General features: G+C 35.2%; 1 protein-coding gene across 1 annotated transcript; it reads right to left on the bottom strand.

The window, feature by feature from the left end:
* Nucleotides 1–2,944: 2,944 nt before the first annotated feature.
* On the bottom strand, nucleotides 2,945–27,270 carry LOC120355715 (the record flags this gene model as incomplete). The annotated part of the gene is made up of 6 exons (XM_039444367.1): nucleotides 2,945–3,010; nucleotides 9,879–10,098; nucleotides 16,234–16,364; nucleotides 19,573–19,737; nucleotides 22,817–22,848; nucleotides 27,058–27,270. Coding segments are annotated over 6 exons (804 nt in total), but the record flags the coding sequence as incomplete, so codon positions are not given.
* Nucleotides 27,271–27,384: the final 114 nt, after the last annotated feature.

Below are 27,384 nucleotides of genomic sequence, written 5' to 3'. Positions count from 1 at the left end.
TCAACAGGGTGGCAGATTTGTTCTCGGGGTAATGAACTTGGCCTTGAATTGGCCTCAGAGCCAAAAGATCATTTTCAATAAAACCCCAATATTTACGACTCAAGTGATCTGACATTAAATCCTCCATAGGAATGCATGGAGGAAATAGAGCTTGAAACATACCGCCCTTGGATTCCGGAAAATACCTTGAGGAGCAGAGCTAGAGTGAACAATCCACAGATTTTCAAACATTGAGGTTGCCGATTCGTTTACGGGGTGAATGACCTCAACGAATTTGCCACTTGTTGAATGTCTGAGGAAGTTGTGAGTTCAAAGTCTATCTTAGAGTAGAATCGGCGACCTGTTACATGTCTGGGTTTAAAGGTCGAATAAAGGTCACGAATATGATCAGTATTTTATTCTTGGGGTGAATGACCTCAAGAACCTGCCACTTGTTGAATGTCTGAGAAAGTTGTGAGTTCAAAGTCCATCTTAGAGTAGAATCGGCGACCTTTTGCATGTCTGGGTTTGAAGGTCAAATAAAGGCCATGAATATGTTCATATTTTGTTCTTGGGGTGAATGACCTCACGAATCTGCCACTTGTTGAATGTCTCAGGAAGTTGTGAGTTCAGTCCATCTTAGAGTAGAATCGGCGACCTGTTGCATGTCGGGTTTAAGGTCAATAAAGGCCATGAATATGTTCGTATGTTTTCTTGGGGTGAATGACCTCAACGAACCTGCCACTTGTTGAATGTCTGAGAAAGTTGTGAGTTCAAAGTCCATCTTAGAGTAGAATCGGCGACCTGTTGCATGTCTGGGTTTGAAGGTCGAAAAAAGACCATGAATATGTTTAGTATTTTGTTCTTGGGGTGAATGACCTCAACGAATCTGCCACTTGTTGAATGTCTGAGGAAGTTGTGAGTTCAAAGTCCATCTTAGAGTAGAATCGGCGACCTGTTGCGTGTCTGGGTTAAAGGTCGTTAAAGGCATGAATATTTCAGTATTTTGTTCTTGGGTGAAAGACCTCAACGAATCTGCCACTTGTTGAATGTCTGAGGAAGTTGTGAGTTCAAAGTCCATCTTGGAGTAGAATCGGCGACCTGTTGCATGTCTGGGTTTGAAAGTCAAATAAAGGCCATGAATATGTTCAGTATTTTGTTCTTGGTGTGAATGACCTCAACGAATCTGCCACTTGTGAATGTCCTCAGGACAAACCACTCTCTGTCTCAGACAGCACCGTATCGCCCATGCGTTAGCAACGGGTTTTTCCGTTTTTCCATCCTCAGTCAGATCTTAAATGGCGTTCTTTGTGTGTTGATGGTTTACCGAGCACTTTAACGGAGCAATCGTCATTCTATTTGATGAAGATATTATTATCCAATGATGATTTATCGTTAAATTCAATATAATAATCAATATATTATCATTTTATTCATAAAAGAGAGAGTACTTTGGAAAAATATAATAAAATAACAGTTGTTATTTAACTGATGTTAAAAAACACTATAACTAAGTCAGTATATTGTCATTCAAACATATTGCAATTCAAGTACTCAAGTTGTGAGTTCAAAGTCCACTTAGAGTAGAATCGGCGACCTGTTGCATATATGTGTTCAAAGTCAAAATAAATTCACAAAATGAGAGGTTATTCACATCAAAACGAATCAGCCACCTGTTGAATGTCAGAAAGCTAAAGTTTCATTTCAAAAAAACCCACACTACCATTGACTCGACTGATAACATTATGTCCTCCATGGGATGCATGGAGGAAGTAGAGCTTGAAGCATCTCAACCTCAGATTTAGAAAAACACCTATGTTGATTCTTGATCAACCGAGGATGGTTTAGGCCTGTTTCAAACTCTTCAAGATTCCACTCGGTCAGTTTTCAGTTTGTCAAGTTCTTAATGGACCTGCTAGTCATGAATACAACATACTTTTTACTTCTGTGTAGTTGAGAAGTGATATTGTTGACCGAGCGAAGTGAGGTCTAAGATTCAAGTCGACGGTTTGGCATTCTCTCTTATGTTTAATGTTCGCATGTTTTATGTTGCGTATTACGGTGAAACGCGGTAATAGATTTTCATGAAATTTAACAGGTATGCTCCTTTTTTATTGCCCGTCGACGTATATGAAAGGTTTTTGGAATTTGCATTTCAAGGATAATATAAGAGGAAAAAGGAGCCTCCTTCATACGCCAATATAGAGTGGAAATCAGTCTATAGAATTATTAATCATAAATCAATGACAATTTATTACACAGATGTGTGGAGAAGCCAGTCTATTGCTGTATTTCCATAAGGTCTATAGTTTCAATCAGGTACTTGTGGATAAGAATACTGCGTAGGTCTACTGTTCACAGAACTACTAGTAAAAATGATATAATCGATTTTTTAAACGAAAATGAACAGTTATATCACATCAATAAACCGTATCAGCTACGTCTATAGAAGGCATTGACAAGAACAGAGGATCGGCAACATTGTTTCTGCTTCTTTCTCCTCTGCCATTATAACGTGGACCTCCTATATTACTACATGAATTGTGAAGTTTTTCCTGTGATTATTTCTGTGAATTTGAGTGCTCAAACACATAAAATAATTCATGATCACTTCTAACCAAGCATATTGACAATAAAATTGATGAATTTGGATTGAGATGTGCGTGATCTGATAGAATCGACTTGCAACTCATGTCTGTCGATGACGTCACATGAGTGCTTAGCAACTTATTCAAGTTAACTTGTCTTGTGTAAACACTTCTTTACTGAGGCAATAAATAGATCGATAGAACTCAGACTGAGATGTGCGTTACCTGATAGAATCGACCTGCAACTCATGTCTGTCGATGACGTGCACTTGCTCGAAGATATTGTTGATGTTCCACACTTTGACGGTGCGGTCGATTGATGACGTAATCACCGAGTTCCAGTTGCCGACAGTCAGCGCGCCTCAGGGAGATGATTCTCCAAAGTGCGCATCCAGCACTTTTACAAGATCGCCCTTGTCCAGAGTCCATACGTACAGGTTTTCCTGAAATATTATCAACAATATACTGTACATCAAGTTACTGCAAATTCATCATGAAATTAATTTATTCGTGAATCAATAATTCATTATTAAACAAAACTCCAAATTAATGCTGTAAATCACCCGAAGACTTCTGCTAATACAAATATCGATAAGAGCGTTAACAGCTAGATTTCGGGGTGATTACAGCATTTAATTTGGATTTTCGTTTGATAATAAACTATTGATTCATTAGCATTTGGGTGATTGGCAATATCTCAGTAATTTTCCATCTATAAATTCAAGAACCATGAGAACCAAGTCTTGTAATGTCATGTAATAAATTCAAGAAAAATGTATAGCTGTGTTTTTAGATCTCCAGAAGGCTTTTGATACAGTGGACCACAATATTTTATTTAGAAAGTTAGAAGGTATTGGAATTAGAGGTGTTGCTTTGGGTTTCTTCAAAAGCTATCTCAGTTGTAGATCCAGGTGGTTGTGTTGATGGTATATGACTCAGAATTAGAAATTACGATGGGTGTGCCATAGGGAACAGTTCTGGGTCCAATATTATTTGATTACATTATGACTTACTGAAGATAGAGCTTGAGAGCTGTTCTTTGTTTTCTTTTGCTGACCACTGTTGCTATTTTCTGTGCATCAAAATGGGAAATTTTTTGTAGAGCTAATGAGGTTTTGAAAGTTATAAAAAACTGGTTAGATTTCTACTTAGTTGTTCAAATATAGCAAAAACTACGCAGTGTCGTTTTTCTTTGACCTCTGCAGGTCCCAGATAACCAGGGAGTTTGGCTTTTCATGAAACTGGATGCGATGATAATAGTTGTCTATTCCTATAATATATTTAAGAACAGCACCAAATACTTGGGATAATCATTGATAAGCATTTGAAATGGAGAGACCATATTTCATATTTATGTTCTAGGTTGAGAAAGACGCTGTATAAGTTTGTTCAACTGAGAAATATTTTTACAGTTGAGGCAAATTAAAATGGTTTTCTTTGCGCTTGTGCAGTCAGTTGTGCGATATGGTATAATTGGCTGGGTGGTTGTGGTGTTACCGTTCTTAAGCCTCTTATAGTATTGTATAAAAAATATTAATATGCTTGAAAAACCGGTTAGATATCCAACAAATTTGCTTCTAAAGAATTTAATGTACTCAGTATTGAGCACTTGTATGATCTTGACCTAGCTAGTTTTGTCTATTCGGGCCCAATAGATTCCTATAGCCCCTCATGGCGGCTATGTTACTCGTAGACAATCTGAGAGATTTTTGCTAGAACCACCTTGTAGAACAGCGGCTGCCAGTGCTCATGCAGCGTATTATGGTCCTAGACTTTTAAACCGTCTGTTGCTTGAAGTTTCTGGAGCATCCCAATGTATACCAATTTGTTATTATTCTTTCACTTTCAAACTTTTAGACAGTATCTTCGACACTACTTATTAGGAGACAAAATGAAGACTAATTTTGATTATTTCTCAAATCTGTAAATCTCAATTCTATTCTTCAAAATACATATCTTACTTAGTATAACAGAGCAGAACAGAATTTGTTGTTTTATTTTTAAATATTGGTGATCTTTATCTTTGATGTAGAACATATAGTTGAATCTCAATTAGGCCTATACTGATTACAAGAGCAACATTTGTATAAAAATAGCATAAGAGAATGGAATTTTCTTTTTTCTTGATATTGTAATGTAAAATTATAAAATCTAATTATGTTATTAATATTACGATGTATATAGTATCTTATGCTATCCAACATTCTAGAGATACACCATCCCTCATCACAAGCTTTGCTTAAAGAGGGATGCAACAATATTATTTAGAATATGATATTTATGGAATATTCATTATTTTATAAAGAATTTGTATTTCATGTTTGTAAGTATGAATTGTATATTAATTTTTTGTTGACCTCACTATAACAAATGATCATCAATTTGACTGCAAAATAAACATGGAATTCATATATTATTGGGAGCAGTACGCCTTCTCCAGTGTCAATACATAAGGTTTTTCCTAAAAATTATTCTATCATTATTTAGTGGGAAATAATCATGGAATCATAATATTATTGGGAATAAATACGCTTGTCTTACGTCCATACGTACAAAATTTTCCTGGCAAATAATCATTAATTACTGCAAGATAATCATGGAAATCTATTGATCATTGGGAAACCGGGTCCCCAGTGCCTAACATACAAGTTTTTCCTAGAAAATTCTGTATAATCTATACTATAATGGGGAAAGAACTGGCTTATACTCGTGAGGGATAAGAAAATTATGTTTGACGCACCATCAGGTCAGAACTACTGGACTGATTAACTTAAAATTTCGCATATAGATTCTTAATCAACCGAGGATGGTTATAGGCCTGTTTCAAACTCTTCAAAACTCCACTCGGTCAAGTTTTCAGTTTGTCAAGTTCTTAAATAGACCTGCTAGTCATGAATACATACTTTTTACTTTCTGTGTAGTTGAGAAGTTGATATGATTGACCGAGCGAAGTGAGGTCTAAGATTCAAGTCGACGGTTTGGCATTTCTCTTAATGTTCAAATGTTAAATGTTTATATTTTTATGTTGCGCATTTACGCGAAACGCGGTAATAGATTTTCATGAAATATGACAGGTTGTTCCTTTTTAAATTGCGCGTCGACGTATATACAAGGTTTTGGAAATTTGCATTTCAAGGATAATATAAAAGGAAAAAGGAGCCTCCTTCATATGCCAATATTACCGTAAAAATCAGACTATAAAATTATTCATCATAAATCAGCTGTCTAGTGGACTATAATACTACCCGTTCAAAAACATCGAACATCTTGAAAATGTATCTTTACATTAACGTTAGGACATTTGACTATAATACTACCCGTTCAAAAACATCGAACATCTTGGAAATTGTATCTTTCCATCAACGTTAGTAGACAGTTGCAGCCAGACCTGATAACAGCGCTCACACTCACATTCCTGGACGACACGTCACGGTACGATATAGGACAGAAAGCTCTATGTTTAGTTAGGATTTTTTCTAGACATTTTTTATTGATAAATTATTATTAATCTTTGAGAAAAACATAAAACAGGTCAATGGTACTCACTGAGCGCGAGGTCTACTGTCACAGAACTACAAGTGGTAATTATTCATATTAAATAAAAATACTAAGAAAGGTCAAGAACCACAGATGAAATCTCTAAATTCTGGGTATTTTTATTAATTAACATACTTCTCATATGATGTCTTCAGTATTATCGGATTTTTACTTTCCTTGCCCTACTACCATAGGTAAGGAAAGGTTGCTTTCAAAAAAAATTAAGGTACCCTAATTTTAAGTTTTCTATACGTTTCAAGGTCCCCTGAGTCCAAAAACATGATTTTTGGGTGTTGGTCTGTGTGTATGTGTGTATGTCTGTGAACACGATAACTCCATTCCTAATTAACCAATCGACTTGAAATTCTAAACTAAGGTCTATACTATAAGGATCCGACAATAGGAAATTCAATAAAATTCAATTCAAGATGGCAAAAAAAATGGCGGATAATTACTAAAAAAACTATGTTTTTCACGTTTTTCTCGAAAACGGCTCTAACGTTTTCTTCAAATTTATACCATGGATAGCTATTATAAGCCCTATCAACTGACATGAGTCTTATTTCTGGGAAAATTCCAGGAGCTCCGTAATATTGTTGAGAAAAAGGCGGATAATGACTAAAAAACCATGTTTTTCACGATTTTCTCAAAAATTACTTCACCGATTTTTTTTCAAATTCATACCCTGTATAGTAATTTATCAGCTCTATCAACTGGCATGGGGCTTTTTCCTGGGAACTAATGGGGGGTCCACCATCATTGAGAATGTACTTTGTAACCTCCTTCTCGTGCATGAGGTAGGTAGGTAGAGCAGTTATAAAAGAACACAGTCATAATCGAGATATTTCATCCGTAGAACCGTGTTTTGACGACTTTTGAAAAAATCATCGAATTTCACAATTACACAAAGAAAAAGTACTCTGAAAACAATTATATATACACATATAAAGTAGTCTGATCGTAGTTGCAAATATTTTGCCGCCAATCGTCATTATATTATTCCCCTAAATTATTTCATCTAAGAATGAGGCTTACAGTTCAATGAGCAAGGAAAGTTGTGTGCGTGTACCACACCAGATTTTTATTCTATTGTATACCGTTGTGTGCAGAAATGATCTTTATTCTATTCTATAATAATAATTATTATTATTGTAGTTTCTTCTATTTCAAGTTTTTCTCCACATACAGTAGCAGAAAAAGAGGTTCGAGAGAATTAAGTTCAACGAACGGAGAAAATATGAAAACCGCAGGGCAAAAAGCAATATAAAACTGAAAGAAAACTGGGTAAATCCTGCTCAACACGATATCTTTTGACTGACAGCTATGTATTACATGTAAGGCATGTGTTATATGTGAGGCGCTCTGCTCTCCTAGCTCATTTACATGCACTGAATGGGTTGGTTCAGTGGCCTCATACGTGGATATTGCAGTCCTCCACTACTGGAGCAGAAGAAGAAGGAAAAGGAGAAGAAGGAAAAGAAGGAGATGAAGGAGGAAAAGAAGAAGAAGAAGGAGATGAAGGAAAGAAGAAGAAGAAGAAGAAGAAGAAGAAGGAGATGAAGGAGAAGAAGGAGAAGAAGGAGAACAAGAAGAAGAAGACGAAGAAGAAGAAGAAGCAGAAGGAGAAGAAGGAGAAGTAGAACGGAGAAAGTGGTTTTTTATTGAAGATGCGTGTGAGATAGGATGAAAATGTCAGTGTATAATATGGCATTGTCCCATCCTACTGACACATCAGCTTATTACCACGAAACATTCACTGATATTTTAAGACATTTTTTATTCAAATGTGGGCATTTGTTTAGCTTTGTTACTGAAATTTCTCTCTTCTTTCTTCTTCTTCTTTTTTCTCTTTTTATTATTACTTGATTCTATTTTGTTTAATAATAATTACTCTTATATCAATTATTATTGTTTACGATTACTTCAATGATTATTTGTATTCTTTCATATTAATTGTATATTTCTTCATTTTTTATCTTCTTGTATTTCAAATTGTATAATGTGTTGAAAATATTGTATTGTGTGAAGGAGGCAAATGGGTTTATCCTGTTGTCTCCATTAATAAAATTATTATTATTATTATTATTATTATTATTATTATTATTATTATTATTATTATTATATTATTATTATTATTAAAGTTATGGTATAGTAAGCCATTGTAACGGCTGTGACTGTTTAGCAATGGTATTCTTATCCTTGTCTATCATTCAACAAAGCGGTTAGTGCTATCTCATCCTCGCTTTGTTTTGTTGCCAGATCGTCTTTTATAGAATTAATAATTAATTTACAATATATTTCATCTTATTATGATAAGTCATTATGGAATTATTGAAAAATATAATTTCTTGCTTGATAAAGTATAGTTGATTCATTTTAAACGAGAATGAACAGTTAATATTACATCAATAAACCTGTATCAGCTACCGTCTATAGAAGGCATTGTCAAGACAGAGGATAGGCAACGTTACTCTCCTATCATTCTCCACTCCGCCATCACTGAATTTCTAGCCGTTCGTTCGCTGCTCGTGCCAATGTTGCTTTTCTCCGTTCACACTACGACTGCGAATCCCTTTGTGTTTTGTGTTCGTTTGTGCGACCTACACATCAGTGGAACAGCGCGAGCCCCGAACGTGCGGTTCGCGACAGGGTCCACACTACGGAGCGAGCAGCGAACGAACGAATATCATTAATCATATTAATGATTTCCCAGAGCTACTCACAGAAAACAAAACGTGCATCCTTTTTGCTGACGATACTACGATTATTTTACCTACCAATCAGAAAGCAAACAATAGTGGAGTTAGCCTAGCATTTGAAGAAGCCACATCAATCTGCAATAGTCTGAAACTCAATATCAACAATAAAAAGACAACGCTCATCAACTTCACACCAAACAACTGCAATAGAGAGGATAAGGAGTTGACAGAGGACAGCATGCTGGCGGTGGGCTCTACTAAGTTTCTTGGTGTGATGGTCGATAAGAACTTGAGCTGGAAACAGCATTGCGACTACTTATCTAAGAAATTATCCTCAGCACTTCATGTGATACGACGAATAAGAAATACTACGGATGAAAAAACGGCTCTAACTGCTTACTATTCGCTGTTTACTTCGCACCTGCGATATGGGATTGTTGCCTGGGGAGCTGCACCCCAAAACTGTCTTGACCAAATACTTAGAATACAAAAAAGGCAATAAGAACAATTTTTCAAACGAATGTAATTGAGCACTGCAGGCCTCTGTTTCTGGAAAACAAATTTTTACAGTAATATCTATATACATCTTGGAAACTATAATACTAGCAAAAACTCAAATCCACCTTTAAGAGGCAATCAACATAGCTGCAACACAAGAAATAAGACCAATATGAATATCACTCGGCACCGACTAGATAAATTTCGAAGATCTCCAATTTGCACAGGATCACGATTCTTCAACCTTCTCCCGCTACATCTCAAAACTATTGAGAGCAAAAAATTATTTGTCTCAGAATAAAAAAATACTTGATTGTAAGGCCATATTATGCAGTTTCTGAATACACAGAGGAACATACTTTCCAGCATTTGCGAAAATAAACTATTAAGATTTGACAATTGGATTATTTATATTAAAAATAAATAAATATTTTTTTTATTCATATCAAATTTTGATATTGAGATTAATAATAAAACTTGACAATTCCCCGGTCAATTGACTGTGGCGAAGAACTGAAACTGAACTGAACTGAACTGAACAGTTTGCGGACTGCTCGTCCATTTAACGTAGACATACCTGACACCTGCGACCACATAGTCGTTGGCAGCGGACAACATGCATGAGTTGGACTGCAACATGCGCGTGGATATGTTGCGCACACCGTGAGGTAAATGGAGCACGACCACTCGTTCGGAAGCCACCTGCCAGACCACAAATCCGTTGGCCGTACTGCCCAGAACACTCTCTTCAGCCTTGTCTAGTTTCAGCTGCAGAAGGGTTTCAACACGGTCGTTGTCTGAAACAAAATTTAATACATGAAAACGTTTGAATAAATAAATAAAAGAGACATGGAAAGAGATATTATATCGATGAATTTTATTGACCGAGCGAAGTGAGGTCTAAGATTCAAGTCAACGGTTTGGCATTTCTCTTAATGTTTAAATGTTTGAATGTTTGAATGTTTGAATGTTTGAATGTTTGAATGTTTGAATGTTTGATGTTGAATGTTTGGATGTTTGAATGTTTGAGTGTTTGAATGTTTGAATGTTTGAATGTTTGAATGTTTGAATGTTTGAATGTTGAATGTTTGAATGTTTGAATGTTTGAATGTTTGAATGTTTAAATGTTTATATGTTTATATGTTGCGCATTTACGGCGAAACGCGGTAATAGATTTTCATGAAATTTGACAGGTATGTTCCTTTTTGAATTGCGCGTCGACGTATATACAAGGTTTTTGGAAATTTTGCATTTCAAGGATAATATAAAAGGAAAAAGGAGCCTCCTTCATTCGTCAATATTAGAGTAAAATTCAGACTATAGAATTATTCATCATAAATCAGCTGTCGAGTGGATTATGCCATGACGAATGCAATTCAATATCTCAATGTAGACTAACTTGATGAAAAATCCGCAGCTGTGTAGACTATAAATTGCATGCCTCATTGAATGCAATTTTTATGCACTATTGATAATAGGATGCAATGAACTTATAACAGCTCGTCTGGGCGCCTAGATGTCTTCCGGTTTTCTCGCGCTAAATTCCGGAAGCGTTATATGATAATTAAATCTTGTGTAAGCATGATCTGATCAAATAAATAGTTAGTGTATCAGTGTGGAAGTGCTTATGGTTTGGGACGTCGTTATAACTGCGCGAGGTCTACTGTTCACAGAACTACTAATGTGCGAGATAAATTACTTTTAACAAGGAGAGGAGAAACCAATTCTCCCTCCACAGTTTGTAGCCTAGTCACAGACGGACATCCTGCGCACAATTGTATGCGCCGTGTCATTTCGCTTCAGGTTCTTGTGATGAACACATCTCCGTAACATACACAAACATATCACTTTGGAACATTGCCAGTGGAGGGGAGCGAAGCGTTACAAAGCTCTCTCACACAGACACAAAAGAAGGAGAATGCTGCTAGGTAGTGGGAGAGATTAGTGGAGGATAGAGCATCGGACCTCTCCGTCTTTGAGAAAGAGCCGTGTTAAAAGAAATTTATCTCGCACTTTAGTATATTTTTGCTACAAACCCGTCTTTTAGCGCTCCAGGTGGAAGTTTTGTCAACTATATTCAAGAGATTCCTGATTCGGAATTTGCAAACTAGGTTATGTTTATAGAATGCATATGATAACTTCAGCACAAGCAGGTAATGTTTTCTATTTATCAATAAATTATTTTTATTTAGATTATTATAAGAGCAAAAACGTTACTTGGACGTGGATGTCTCTTACAGGGCTCTTCCCTCATTTTATGAGGGGAACTCTACAAATATAGCCTACCTCTCACCCCACTACACCCACCTTTACTGGCATCATCCAAACATCCTGTTCTAGTACTTCTTCCTACATCCTCATCTTCGTTCGCTTCCTGGTTCTTTCACTTTTCTCTCTTCTTTTTCTTTTGCTTTGTTCCATATTCCTTCAACCTACTTGTATCATTTTTCTCTGCTTCATCCACTGTTTTATATCTTCAAGGTCTATAAATACAGGTCATGACACAATCCCCTTATGCTTTGCAAAATCGCCATTTGTGGGGCTCTAATTCACCAATTTTCAAATTTATCAGCTGTTATCACTATAGATTAAACAACATGATGTGTTATTTGTAATTTTTACTTTCCTTGCCCTATTACCAGGTAAGGAAAGTATTGCTTTCCGAAAAAATATTGAGGTACCCCAATTTCTAAATTTCTATTCGTTTCAAGGTCCCCTGAGTCCAAAAAAGTGTTTTTTGGGTATTGGTCTGTATGTATGTGTGTGTGTATATGAGTGTATGTGTGTCTGTGTACACGATATCTCATCTTCAATCAACGGAATGACTTGAAATTTGGAACTTAATGTCCTTACAATATAAGGATCCGACACGAACAATTTCGATCAAATGCGATTCAAGATGGCGGCTAAAATGTCGAAAATGTTGTAAAAAACATGGTTTTTCGCGATTTTCTCGAAAACGGCTCCAACGATTTTGATTAAAGTTATACCTAGAATAGTCATCGATAAGCTCTATCAACTGCCACAAGTCATATATCTGTAAAAATTTCAGGAGCTTCGCCCCATCTATGCAAAGTTTGATTTTAGATTCTCAATTATCAGGCTTCAGATACAATTTAAACAAAAAAAATTCAAGTGGAAAAGATTGAGCATAAAAATCTCTACAATTAATGTTCAGTAGCATTTTCACCTAAAATTGAAATTAAGCTCGAAATTCGAGAAAATAAGATTATTCAATTGCAAACTGTTGGCAACTGTTGATTCTATCAAATGATTCACTATGAAGAGATAGCAGACCTCGTGTGTCTCCAGCGTTATTGACCTATCACCAGCTGTCTCATATCTTTGAATAGAAGACTTGAGATGCGCGTGAACACTAGCGTCAGGTGATCAATTTTCATAACGGCAAGGAAACTTGTGTGAGTGTGCCACACCAGATTTTTTCTGAATGGATTACCAAAGCCTACTTGGCTCTAAATTGTGAAATAAATTCTTCCGACAGAATAATAGTATTTAGATTCCAACTAGGAACTGAATTGTTGATTTTTAGATTTAATTGATTGGGAACTTTTAACTGTTTTTGGAACGTTTAACTGTTTTTGAGGTTAGCCTCTTGTCCCAATGACTTATGAATCATAACATGTTAAAAGAATAATAACAATTTTCAAGAAGAATAAGAAGAAGAAGAACGGAGAAGAACGGAGAAGAAGAAAAAGAAGAAGAAGGAGAAGAAGAAGATGAAGAAGAAGAACGGAGAAGAAGAAGTAGAAGAAGGAGAAGAAGAAGAACGAAGCTCAATATTCTTCTCTTTTGCAATCTTTTTCTTCTTCTTCTTCTCCTTTCTTCTCTCCTCCATCATCTTCTTCTTCTCCGTCTCCACCTTTGTCTCCTTCTTCTTCATCATATCCTTCAGAAATTGTTGGAGAAAAAGAAGAAGAAGAAGAAGAAGAAGAAGAAGAAGAAGATGATGATGATGATGATGATGATGATGATGATGATGATGATGATGATGATGATGATGATGATGATGATGATGATGATGATGATGATGATGATAATGATGAAGAAGAATAAGAAAAAGAAGAACAAGAAAAGTATAAAGAGACGAAGTGGAAGGGGAAGTGGTAATAAAGGGGAATACTGAAAGGGAATACTTGCAAGAGTAGAGGAGAATTCAAGAGGAGAGTGGTTAGTGTAGATAGCCAGTGAATTTCGAACAAATTCCATGATTTATTTATTTTCTTGTCTTTACTTACATAACTAGTAAGGTAACAGCAAACAAACCGTTGGCTTGAAATCTCTCCTTTTTGACGATGGTTTGTGAAAAGCTAGCAAGATGATTTTCCGATTTTCCGACAAAGAGTAGAGAAAGAGAAGGAGAAGGAAGAAGATGGAGAAGGAGAAGGAAGAAGATGGAGAAGGAGATGGAGAAGGAGATGGAGAAGGAGATGGAGAAGGAGATGGAGAAGGAGATGGAGAAGGAGATGGAGAAGGAGATGGAGAAGGAGATGGAGAAGGAGAAGGAGAATTAGAAGGAAGAAGATGAAGAAGTAAGATGTAGAAGGATGAGGGAGAAGATAAAGAAGTAAGATGTAGAAGATGAGAATGAATGAGGAAGAGAAAGAGTAGAAAGTAGCTGAGGCAAGACAAGGAGAAAAAACTTGAGAACAGGAACAAACTAGGAACGTTGTTTGGGTGATGACGTCAGCAGATTTGAAAAGCAAACCGTGTGAATCCGCGTGCTGCATTCAAATGTATAGTGAGGTCCACGTTATAATGGCAGTGTTTGATTAGCAATGGTATCGCTATCCTTGTCTATCATTCATCAAGGCGGATAACTCTTTCTCGCTTTGCTCTGTTGCCAGATCGTCTTCCAACAATGTAGAATTAATAATCAATTAACAAAATATTTCATCTCAATTATGAAAATTCATTATGAAATTATTATAAACTATAATTTCTTGCTTGATAAAATTTAATAAAATAGAAAAACTAGGAGAATAGAATAAAAAAATGTCAACACAATAAAACCTGTGTAGATGGAATTAAATAGAGAATGCATTTATTCAAATGCTAATTAATATATAGATATTATTCAACGAAAATCCTAAATAAATGCTGTAAATCACGCCGAAGACTTCTGCTACTGCAGACATTGACAACAGGGTTAACAGCTAAAACAGGGTTAACAGTTATGAGCGCTGCTATTCAGAGATTGTCAGTTTGGTGTAAGGGTAAGCATTCCTGACTAGCAATTGGGAGGTACCGGGTTCAATTCCCGGGCTGGCACCCAATTTTTGGATAGTTGTTCTCATCGAATTTCCATCTAGCTGTTAACCCTGTTGTCAATGTCTGCAGTAGCAGAAGTCTTCGGGGTGATTTACAGCATTTAATTAGGATTTTCGTTGAATAATAAAACCTGTGTAGTTTATTCATTCATAACTCCACCTTCATTGTATTATCATTCATTCAATCATCATCACCTAGGCTTAAAATACTTCTAGAAAGTCGCCTTTGTGAAATGATGAATAAATTAAATAATCGAATGAACAGTTAATATTACATAATTAAACCTGTATCATCAGCTACCGTCTATAGAAGGCATTGACAAGATAGAGGATCGGCAACGTTGTTCTCTTATCTTAATCTCCTGCCATTATAACGTGAACCTCACTAATGTCCTGAAATATTATTTTTATTCTACAACACATTAAATCGATACATACAATCAGCTAGAAAGTCGCCTTTGTAAAATAATCAATTATTATAAACGAAAATGAACAGTTGATATTACATAATTAAACCTGTATCAGCTACCGTCTATAGAAGGCATTGACAAGACAGAGAATCGGAAACATTGTTCTCTTATCTTTATCTCCTGCCATTATAACGTGAACCTCACTAAAGTCCTGGAATATTTTTTTTCATTCTACAATACATTAAATCAATACATACAATCAGCTAGAAAGTCGCCTTTGTAGAATAATCAATTATTATAAACGAGAATGAACAGTTGATATTATATAATTAAACCTGTATCAGCTACCGTCTATAGAAGGCATTGACAAGATAGAGGATCGGAAACGTTGTTCTCTTATCTTTATCTTCTGCTATTATAACGTGAACCTCACTGAAGACCTGAAATATTATTTTTACTCTACAATACATTAAATCGATACATACAATCAGCTAGAAAGTCGCCTTTGTAGAATAATCAATTATTATAAACGAGAATTTACAGTTGATATTACATCAATAAACCTGTATCAGCTACCGTCTATAGAAGGCATTGACAAGACAGAGGATCGGAAACGTTGTTCTCTTATCTTTATCTCCTGCCATTATAACGTGGACCTCACTAAAGTCCTGAATTATTATTTTCATTTTAACCTACTCTAGAACATGGTACGCCATAGTGGAGTAGGTCAATTTCCACACACAAAAAACTAAACAAGTAGAGGACACATTATAAGAATTTTTTTTGTAACTAACTATTGTATGTAATATTGTAATTTATCTAATATTTTGTGTAATTGATGTTGTAGTATTAGTTTTTTTGGGAAATAAACATTTATTTATTTATTTATTTATTTTACAATACATACAATCAGCTACCATCTATAGAAGGCATTGACAAGTCAATGCCTTCTATAGAAATAAATATAGAACAATGCCTTCTAAACAAATCAATAAATCTGTGTTTTGACAATTTCTCAGTATTTTTCATTCAATAAGAATAATTACCACAATATCAACTTGTCAACTACACAAGAAATTGTTCTCTTATCTTTCTCCGCTGCCATTATAACGTGGACCTCACTACGTGGTCATTTTACAATACAAATTTTTATTTTACAATACAATTTACTTGAAAATTACTACTCCAATATGAAACAAGTCTGTGAAAGATTTAAGATTAATGATTTACTCACAAGTTGACGGTAGTCGCCTGACTTTGGTCCAGGTTTTGGCACCTCTAGGAGCCGAATACTCGGTCACACTGAAATTGCCCTCCTCTGTGCAACAGAACAAGCGAGTTCTGTCTCTCGATAGAACCATGCCACTGTCAACAACAAATCAACTGATTATTATCAAGTGATAGCATAAGAAGATATCCCATGGTTTGTAGGCTATTCATTAGAAGTTTGAAGAGATAAGTATGAAATTAAATTGTAAAATTTATTCGAATCAACTATAGAGAAAAGCATAAGAAAATATATCATGGTTTGTAGAATTCATTCAAAGTTTGAAAGATTTGTATAACATTATGGTGTAGTGTATCATATTGGGTTGATACTGTGTCATGTTTGGCGATACTGTATCATGTTTGGTGATACTGTATCATGTTTGGTGATACTGTATCATGTTTGGTGATACTGTATCATGTTTGGTGCTACTGTATCATTTTGTAGAAATATTATAGAGAAAAGATAGCATAATGAAGATATCACATGGTTTTAATACATAGAATTAATATTCAAAGCTTGGAAGTTTTGTATTACATTATGGTGTTGTGTATAATATTGTGTTGATACTGTATCATGAGTGGTGATACTATATGAAATGAAATGAAAAAAATTCTTTATTAGACGGAGTTAGGACTTTTAAGTCCTCTCTACCACTCAACCTCAAAGTATAGTAAATATGGTAAATATATCATTTCTTAGTGATAATATAGAGAAGAGATAGCATAAGAAGATATCTAATAGTTTGTAGAATTCATTCAAAGTTTTATATCACATTATGATGGCGTGTATCAAGTTGATATAATACTGTATCATGTGTGATGATACTGTATCATTCTGTAGTAAATATAATAGAGGAAATAAATAGCATATGAAGATATCCCATGGTTTGTAGAATTCATTCAAAGTTTGGAAGTTTTGTATCAAATTATGGTGTTGTGTATCAAGCTGAGATGATACTGTATCATGTGTGATGTGTGGTGATACTGAGAAATTTTGCAGAGATACTATATAATTTAGGGTGATATTATAGGGAAATGATAGCATGAGAAGATATTTCATGGTTTGTAGAATTCATAGAAAGTTTGGAAGTTTTGTATCAAATTATGGTGTTGTGTATTAATTGTGTTGATATTGTATCATGTGTGGTGATACTGTATCATTTAGGTTGGTTCCATAGGAAAACGATAGCATGAGAAAATATCCAATGGTATAGGGCGTTTATGATCCAAATTTTACTGTTAACTCTAAAGCCGACAGTTCTAGTAGTTATTTTTGATGAAGCTATGTGACACTGGTAGTCTCTCATACTGTGCCGTTCTTACACTCTTACACTCCCAACAAAACAGTAATAATAGTAGATATAATAATAGGCACTCTATAATAATAGACAGTAGTCGACGTAATTAGCTTCAGTTAACTAAGATTCGGCTTGAAATTTATTTATTTATTCATTCATAAATGGAGACAACGGGGGTTACCCCAAATCTGTCTCCTTTATATTTTGTACAATACAATATTGAGATTAAAAAAAAGAAAAAATAGTTATAATATTATTGATAATAATAAGAAAAATATTAATAGGAAAATTAATGTATAAGCAAAATACCGTACCTCTCGCCCCAAACCATGTGCACAGCCACACCCATGCATCCAAATGATATTGTTGACATCCACCTAAACCATACTAGCGTATAAAATTTTGCGGAATCTAGCACGAGAAAACCAGAAGACATCTAGTTGTCCCGTTAAATTATTGTAAATTCTCTGCATTCTATTCAGGGGAGAGTGATAGTTTCTTAGAGTTCTGGAGCGGGGAACCATGAATGAAAAATCAGAACGTCGAGCCACAGGTGATACATATATATTCAATCTAGATAGTAAATGTGGTGCATCTATTTCATTATTCAGGAGACCAAAGAGGAAAATGAGTGCTCTGACATCACGCCTTACTTTTAAAGATTTAATGTGAAATAAATTTCTCAGTGACTCAGTTGGAAAATCTAACGGACAATAGTAATTGAATTTCTTGTAAAACATGAATCTCAAAAATTTATTTTGCAATCGCTCCAGTACACTAACTCTGCATGATATGGGCTCCATATCTCTGAAGCATATTCTAGCAGACTTCTCACAAGTGACTTGTAAATTAATATCAGAGGCAAGACATCATTAAAGGGTGAGCAGGTTCTCAGAATAAAACCCATTTGCTGATTTGCCCTAGTAGCTATCCAATCAATGTGTGTATTGAAAGAAAAATCAGAAGCAAATTGAACTCCAAGGTCCTTGAAGTATCTTACCTGCTCCAATGGTCTGTCACTTATATGATACACATTTATTTGAGGGTTGAGTTGACGATTGAAACTCATGAATTTACATTTTGAAACATTCAACCTGAGTAGTTAAAATAGGTAGCCTGAGTAGTAGAAATTAGGGACATGAACACCCTATAGCATGGGATATCTTATTATGCCATCTTTTCTCTATGATAAAAGTTGGAGATAAGTGATAAATGAGTAGTTATAGTTCAGGATTGAAGTTTGAAGAAAGGTTTGCTCTTGAATGGCAATATCCTGGTATTATTGGGACTACCAGCTTCATCAAAAATAACTATATACGTTTACTATCGGCTTCAGTTGACATTGAAATTTGGAACATGATCGACCTACACCATGGAAAATTGCCTATTCTCATGCTATCTTCTTCCCATGTTATTATCAAAAGTAAATTAATAATTTATAATTATTGAATGAAAATTCAAAGTAAAATGTTGTGAACCACCCGGAAGACTCAAATATATTAACCACAGGGTTAAGAGCTCTGGGAAGAAATTCGATGAGAGGTACAATCTACAATTAGGAAATATGTTAACTACTTTTTTTTGTTGTTGGTTATCCATCTTGTTTCCACTATTATTATTACTATTAAATTATATAAAATTTTAAAGTGAAAAAGCACTCACATTCTTTGATGTGGCGACGTCCGTTTCGTGCTGGTATCGCACATTTTCAAGCCAAACAGGAACTGAAGTGTTTAAGGTTATGAGGGTGAAATTTGGTGGGGGTGGAGGGGAGGTTGACAAACTCATTTAAATACTCCATTAACCACCAAAACTCCCCTCCACCCCCACCAAATTTCACCCTCATAACCTAAACACTTCAGTTCCTGTTTGGCTTGAAAATGTGCGATACCAGCACGAAACGGACGTCGCCACATCAAAGAATGTGAGTGCTTTTTCACTTTAAAGTTTTATATAATTTAATACTTTTTTTGTTAAAATTAAGAAGTATATTCTATATGACATACTTGTGAAAGTTGATAGGCTCGATATTGGCCTCAGGTCGATAGCAATGCAGCATCATAGATGAGTCATCGAGCGATCCAGACCAGAATACCAGGCGATAATCGTCCAGACTGTCAAATTCCATTGAAAGCAACGGCCATTGACCCGGGTTCTCAGGGCTTGGTGTCCTAGAAAAAGTAACAAGTATTAGGGTAACCGTCCACAGGAACCGTATTCAACCGATCTGTTCGGCCGTTGGATCGGACGAATCTGCCGGCCGTTCATTCAGCCGAATATGGTCGTCCATTGGAACCGTTTACGTCAGTCTAGTTGCCAATTATTGAATTATCTGCAAGCATAGCCACCAAAATTTTTCATAAACAATGATTATAGGTATTGAGATTTTGAAAATTGAATAAACAAATATCCACTAAATTAGTTTTCGCCACACTGCACAGAAAGCAGCTGTTTTCCAGTCCCTATGTAGATCTGAAAGACATTGTTTGCAGACGACTCTCGTCTGACGTCAGAACAGGTTTCTTTCCGGCCCAGGCCGGAAAGAGTACCCTTTCCAGCAGCTAACATGGAACTAAGAAAGGTGATCAAAAAACTTTTCATTATTTGTGTTCATTATTCAATAATTAAAACATTTATAATATATAATCTTATTGTCATTTGAAAGAATAAAAAAGTATAAACTCAACCTCCCACATAATTGAACATCATCTTTTAGGTTATTTAGACAAATCAGAATAAAAAATAAAAATACTTGGACAATTTCCTGATATTCAGATTACCTCAGATTTGCTAGAGCTATCACCTTCCACTTCTGCTTTCGGAAGTGCTTAGTAAATAACTATTCTCATATATTGTTTATTTTTGTTTGTGACGATAAAATATTCTTGATTCTTAAAATATTCACTAAATTAGTTACTCATCAAGCAACCTTTGTCCACAGATTCCTTTGAACATCACGACGATGATATCTTTTGTCTCGCATATCCCACAATGGAACATGCTCTTGAACCAAACTTATCAACTTTTCATTGTCCATAGTTACAACTTTATAAAACAGAACAACTTCAAAAAACAAGACTGTGGAACAATTTTAGGTTAGGAACACTTTGTTGTCTCAGCTCGACTAGTTAGTTCGGCCGGAAAGAGCCGAAAAATTCCTTTCAACTCGGATCGAAAAATTGATCGACGGGAGACGGCCGTGCATGAACCTGTTGCAATGAATGAGCATCTATTCCTTTCTTTGTTGGAGGATCGTTTGGACGAATTCGGCAATTTTCGGCCGATGCTAGTTCGGACGAAATCGGTTCCAGTGGACGGCTCACCTTACTCATACTTCAGTATTATGAAACTTCCAAAAACAGGATTTGAAAGAAATTTCCAATAAGATTCATATATGATTGTTAATTGATTGATTGATTGATTGATTCTTTATTGATTCATACAATAAGTAGCCTACATCATCAAAAATGAAATAAGTTGATGATAGAAACAGTGAGGCACGTCATTTGGAGAAATTAGTATCAGAAATTAGAGCTGAGTTATAGATTAACAAATTAGAACATTAAACTATAACTCGACAATTGGAATTAGTACTTATATGTTTTCAATAAATTATTCAAACGTTTCAATCAAGTGCAATATTTGTTAAGTTTCTAATTTATTGTGATGCATCTGTGATTCATTTAAAGTATTACGTCAACCTTCAAGATTTTCAAATCAATAATGTACCAAAAATCAAGTGACGAAGCAGTGTGTGATTTCATAACCTTATAATCTGTGGACAACATTAACATTTTATGAAAATTTTGGAGAGAAATAGTACAGGCTCAGCCTGGTTTCTCCTCCAATGTCATAATAATATTAAAATTATAGTGTTTTTTTACAATAAATAAATAAATAGGGAAAGAAAAATAAGGTAACCTTGTGTCTCTCCCAAATTTAGATAAGGTTGCACATAATTTGTTCCTTTCTATTTCAACATTATACAGTATACTAAACTAAAATATTTATATTTTTCTTATTTGAAATTTATTATTTCAATAATGATTTTGGCGTTCTTGAATGTTTTATGAGCGTTGAAACTGTTTCAGGTTGCCGTTTAATTCGGCTTTGAACTCGTCGAATGTACTTTTTCAACTATGAACGCTCACAGAAAGTTCAAAAACGTCAGATGGACAAATTTTATGAATGTTATTGAAAATTTTCGCCTCTTCCCAATCATATCCTTGTGATTAGATTTCAACTGATAGTTCTTTAGTTATTGACGTTTTCTACTTTCCTTGCCCTATTACCATAGGCAAGGAAAGTATTGCTTTCCGAAAAATAAGGTACCACAATTTCTAAATTTCTATACGTTTCAGGGTCCCCTGAGTCCAAAAAAGTTGTTTTTGGTATTGGTCTGTATGTGTGTGTTTGAGTATGTGGCTGTGTACACGATATCTGATCTCCAAATCAACGGAATGACTTGAAATTTGAAACTCAAAGTCCTTACAATATAAGGATCCGATACGAACAATTTCGTTCAAATGCAATTTAAAATGGCGGCTAAAATGGAAAAATGTTGTCAAAAACAGGATTTTTCGCGATTTTCTCGGAAACGGCTCCAACGATTTCGATCAAATTTATACCTTAAATTGTGATAGATGAGCTCTTTCAACTGTCACAAGTCCCATATCTGTAAAAAATTTCAGGAGCTCCGCCCCATCTATGCAAATTTTGATATTAGATTTCACAATAAATCATTCACTATGAAGAGATAGCAGACCTCGTGTGTCTCCAGCGTTATTGTCCGGTCACCATCTGGCTCAGATCTTCGAATAGTAGACTTGAGATGCGCGTGAACACTAGCGTCAAGTGATCAATTTTCATAACGGTAAGGAAAGTTTGTGAGTGCGCCACACCAGATTTTCAAAAATATTCTAAAGTCCATGTAGCCTATCTCGAAAACTACTACGGTCGATATGAAAAATTTTAGCACTAAATTTTTGTTTTAAATTACATGTAGAATCTATCTATGGTCTTCGGCTGTTACACCTTCGTAGGACACTCTGTATAGTATTTATATTATGCAATATTTTATGATATTTTGTGCAATAGAACTCGCTGAGCTCGCGCGATACTCGCCTGCTTCCAGATTGCCGCGCATGTCAAATCGACACCAGTTGGCATGGCCGTGGATGAATAGGTGCGAATTGAGCAAAAAATGGCCGACCACCTCCTCGTCATCTGGAAGTGGATTGTCCAGATCACATACTCCTGGTCAGCATGTTCAGCAGTACCGTCTGCAACAGAGAGAGATGGCGAATATAGGATATTGATGATACAGAAAGAAAGAATGATAAATTGATGATTAGATTAGATTTGATTTCTTTATTTATGGATGTTACAATATTTACTGGCTTATATGACGATAATGCTAGTTATTCAACGAATTTCACAAAGTATAAATAATTAATCAATGAGAATAAATATAGAAATGCAATAAGAATAACGATAGTATAATAATGTGATGTAACTTCATAAATCGGCGGTGTTTCAACAAATAATTGTCGATTCTTTTAGAAGAATATAAAATATTATCCTTCCCATTAACACACGACCGGGTGTGAGATGGAGAATATAGGATATCGATGATACAGAGAGAGAAAGTTGAAAGAAAACAGGGAGGAGATAAGGCGAGCAGAATGAAAAAAATGTACAGCCTAAGTTTCAAGTCAATGAGTATCGAATTATAGTGAAGTCTAAGTTATCATGGCTTAATCGATTATCACTCTTAATTGATAGAAAACAATCTTTTATTGGAATTATATTTAGAAAGCCACCGAGATCCTCATGCCGTTCTCTCTACCGATCAGCGGCAATAATGATTGTCCCTGCTCTTTATATATATTACGTATCTATCTTTGCCTTCAAATACAAGACAAATTGGATAACAGGGTCAAATATCCATAGTCATAACACAAGATCCAGAGGTGCGTTGAGAATTGAGCCACACAATAAGACCTTTTACAAATCTAGCTCACAGCATATGGGTAAGAATGTATTTAATTCACTGCCGAACCACTTAAAGACGGCACAAACACTGACAGTTTTTGGGACAAGACTAAAAATCTGGTTGATAGCCCAGTGTCCCTATAGTTGGCAATCCCTAATAAATGATTAGAGAAAAACAAAATATGACTGAAAAAATGTATTGAGAATCTATCGTGTTACTTTCGAGTGCAATGTTCATGTTTCCAGATTTTATTGTTTTTATATAAGTATGAGTTGTAACTGACATATTATTTATAAGTTTCCAAATAACAACAACTTTAAAAATTTATCTAGTCTTACTTTGTAAATGAATGTTAAAATTTTAATGTGCGTGACTAGTGTCTATGTTTACCATTGTTTAGCCATGACAAGTAATAAATTGAATTGGATTGAATCTGGCAACGTTGTGGAGCTAGAAATAGATAGAGCTATCTGCTTTGTTGAATGATAGACAAGAATAGCAACACCATTGTCGATCAAATATTGCCATTATAGCGTGGACCTCACGTTCTGATGTGTGGATAAAAGGGTATATAGTGGGGTCCACGTTATAATGGCAGTGGAGAAAGATAGGAGAACAACGTTGCCGATCCTTTGTCTTGTCAATGGCTTCTATAGACGGTAGCTGATACAGATTTATTGATGTAAAATTAACCGTTCATTCTTGTCTAAAATAATCAATCATATGTTATTAAGCGAGAGGTTATATTTTTCTATAATTTCATAATGAATTCAAATAATTAAATATTTTATTAATTAATAATCAATTCTACATTGTTGAAAGGCGATCTAGCAACAGAGCAAAGCGAGAAAGAGATAACGCTATCTCCTTTGTTGAATGATAAACAAGGAAAGCAATTCCATTGCTAATCGAACACTGCCATTATAACGTGGACCTCACTATAGAAATTGTTCAACCACAGATTTATTAAAAATCAAGATACCGGTTTTGGTTGTTACACCATTGTCAATATTCTAGTGAACTGAGAAGATAGTGGTTTTGGTTGGTTGTTACACCATGGTCAATCTCTAGTGAACTGAGAAGATACCGGTTTTGGCTGTTACACTTTTATCTATCTCTAGTATACTAAGAAAGTGAAATTTATTAAGGTTGTAGACATGGAGTAATTATATCACATTCTATACTTTATACTATAATAAAGGAAAGAACTGGCTCATACAAGTACGGGATAGGTCGATTATGTTTGACGCATCATCACGTCTCAACTACTCAACTGATAACTTGAAATTGTACTTATAGTTTATCAATTAACCGACGATGGTTCTAGGCCTATTTCAAACTCTTCAAGATTCCACTAGGTCAAGTTTTCAGTTTGTCAAGTTTTAAAATAAATCCAGCACGGGTTACCTGTTAGTAGACCAATGATAGAAAAAGTTTATTCACATAATTTTGTCTCTGTTACAGTAGTATCTCAGCGTTTTGTTGGAACAGTGCAGACATTTTGAAGTGGATATCTCTGTAGCAGTATTGGAGTATTTTGGTGTCGATGAACTGCACGCATTGCAGAGCAGACGGTGGGAATATGCCGACATCAGCATTATTTATTATTCAGGTGGGGACTCGCCGCAGACTGTGGTTTGCACTGTTATCACCTCTCACGGCCAATGTGCCAAATCTGAGGCGAGAAGTTTCAGAATATTTGGCTACAACTGATCTCTGCCAAACCGTTCTCTTGTTGACGTTTTATCATTATACTTTCATGACTTTCGACATTTGATGGAGCCTTTCTTTTGGATTACCAACAAATACTAGAGACCCCCTGGGTTGAAGAACTTGCTCATGAACTGTTCTACTGTACCGCAGCATGTAATTAGACAGAGTTGGTTAGGATTATTATGGAAACAGCTAAATATATATTTCAAAAGTATGATATTACAGTAGTAGGTTCCGTGGGGATCGAAAAAGAAACTTTGCGCGTATGTGGGACTTTCGATACCCATAGTAAAAACCTTTTTCTAATACAAAAATTCATCATAAAGACAATTTTAAAGAAACCTAGAACTTATGATAGTAAGATTTTGTTCAGTGAATTTGATGTTAAAACTATACGACAGTTATATCTTAGTTGCATAACAAATTACAGTTTTAAATACGAGCATAATTTCCCTCTAGCCGATGACATAAATCTTATAATCTTAGACATAATACAATAAGAAATATGAAATATATAACACCAACTCAGCTCTTCTTAGAAGGCAACTTTACTACATTAGCAGTAAATTCATAAATATACTAGAAAGTGAATTTCCACTTAATAATTTCCGAAATAATAAACACAAAAAAAGAGCCATAGAGGCATGGCTAAACTTGAATTATTTCCAACCGTTGACTTTTATACAATAATCACATCATATTATAAGTTATATTTTCGAACACTTCATACGCTAGATTCAAGTTTATATATTACATCCCTGATTAAGCTGATTTACGACTCACACTGGCGCACAAGGAATCTTCCTTTTGCCGGTGTTTTTGCCTCACCTACTGTACTTATGCATGTGATCATAAATTGAATCTTCATTTTAAAACTATTGTTTGTAATGTAAAGGATATCATTTCGTTATTATATATAATTAATAAATGTATGTATCTTGGTTTAAGTGCAGTAGCATATACTTATATTTATTTTTTGTAAAGCTTTTTTGTATTTTGTTTTTGGCAAATAAATAAAATTCATTCATGTTACAGGCAGAAAACAGACAGCAGACAGACGTCAACGGAAGATGGAACTTATAGATTGAATAGATTTTGTGTATTATTCAGCTGAAATCATGAGTTGGTACATAAAGTCTGTCAGTCTAGCAGTCTGTGTGATAACTCCCAAATAGCATCAGTTTTTTTTAAATGAATGGGAAAATTACAGAAATAACATGCGGCTAATTCCAGCTAAATAAATGATAAATGAAAACAATTTTTTTTTCTTATGCACTTTTAATGCTATTTCTACATCCTGAAAAAGAACGAAGGAGTGAGTCAATTTAGTTGTCCAACGAACTTGACCTGTAAAAAGGTTCGATGAATTCGTGTTCAAAATTTGAAGCTGATCAATTCTCTCTAAAGTTATTTCAGAACATATAAACAGACGGACAACGAGTTTGGCGTTCAGTAAGTCAAAAGTGAGAACTCGCTAAGCTCGTTCAATGAACTAATTATTCTGTTAATATCATATCAAAGCACCCCTAACGCACCTGATTGTTATTGGAACATCCCTAAACGCACCTGATTGTTATTGGAACATCCCCAAACGCACCTGATTGTTATTGGAGCACCCCTAAACGCACCTGATTGTTATTGGAACATCCCTAAACGCACCTGATTGTTATTGGAACATCCCTAAACGCACCTGTTTGTTATTGGAACATCCCTAAACGCACCTGATTGTTATTGGAACATCCCTAAACGCACCTGATTGTTATTGGAACATCCCTAAACGCACCTGATTGTTATTGGTGAAGGCGGCAGCAAACCGGTTGTCGGGTGAGAGACACAGACGCTGCATGATGCCCTCGAGGCCAGGGTTGACGTCACGCGTCAGGTCGCTCGTCGACAGATCCCACGTGATGAACTTGTTGGAGATGGACACGATGTAGCGATAGTCGTCCGTCATACGGAAGTCAAAGACGGCAAACTGGTGCCCTTCCAGCGAGTACTGCATCAATACAACAAAATTTCAAATCAAATCAAATTCAAATTCACTTTATCAAATTGAAACTAATAAAATGAATACAATTTATTTATTTATGGAGACAACAGGTTACCCCTA

This window comes from Nilaparvata lugens, unplaced genomic scaffold (genome assembly GCF_014356525.2).
Source record: "Nilaparvata lugens isolate BPH unplaced genomic scaffold, ASM1435652v1 scaffold4425, whole genome shotgun sequence".
In the NCBI taxonomy this organism is placed as follows: domain Eukaryota; kingdom Metazoa; phylum Arthropoda; class Insecta; order Hemiptera; family Delphacidae; genus Nilaparvata; species Nilaparvata lugens.
Note: the sequence above shows the minus strand (reverse complement) of the source record. Positions and strands in the feature narration are given on the sequence as shown.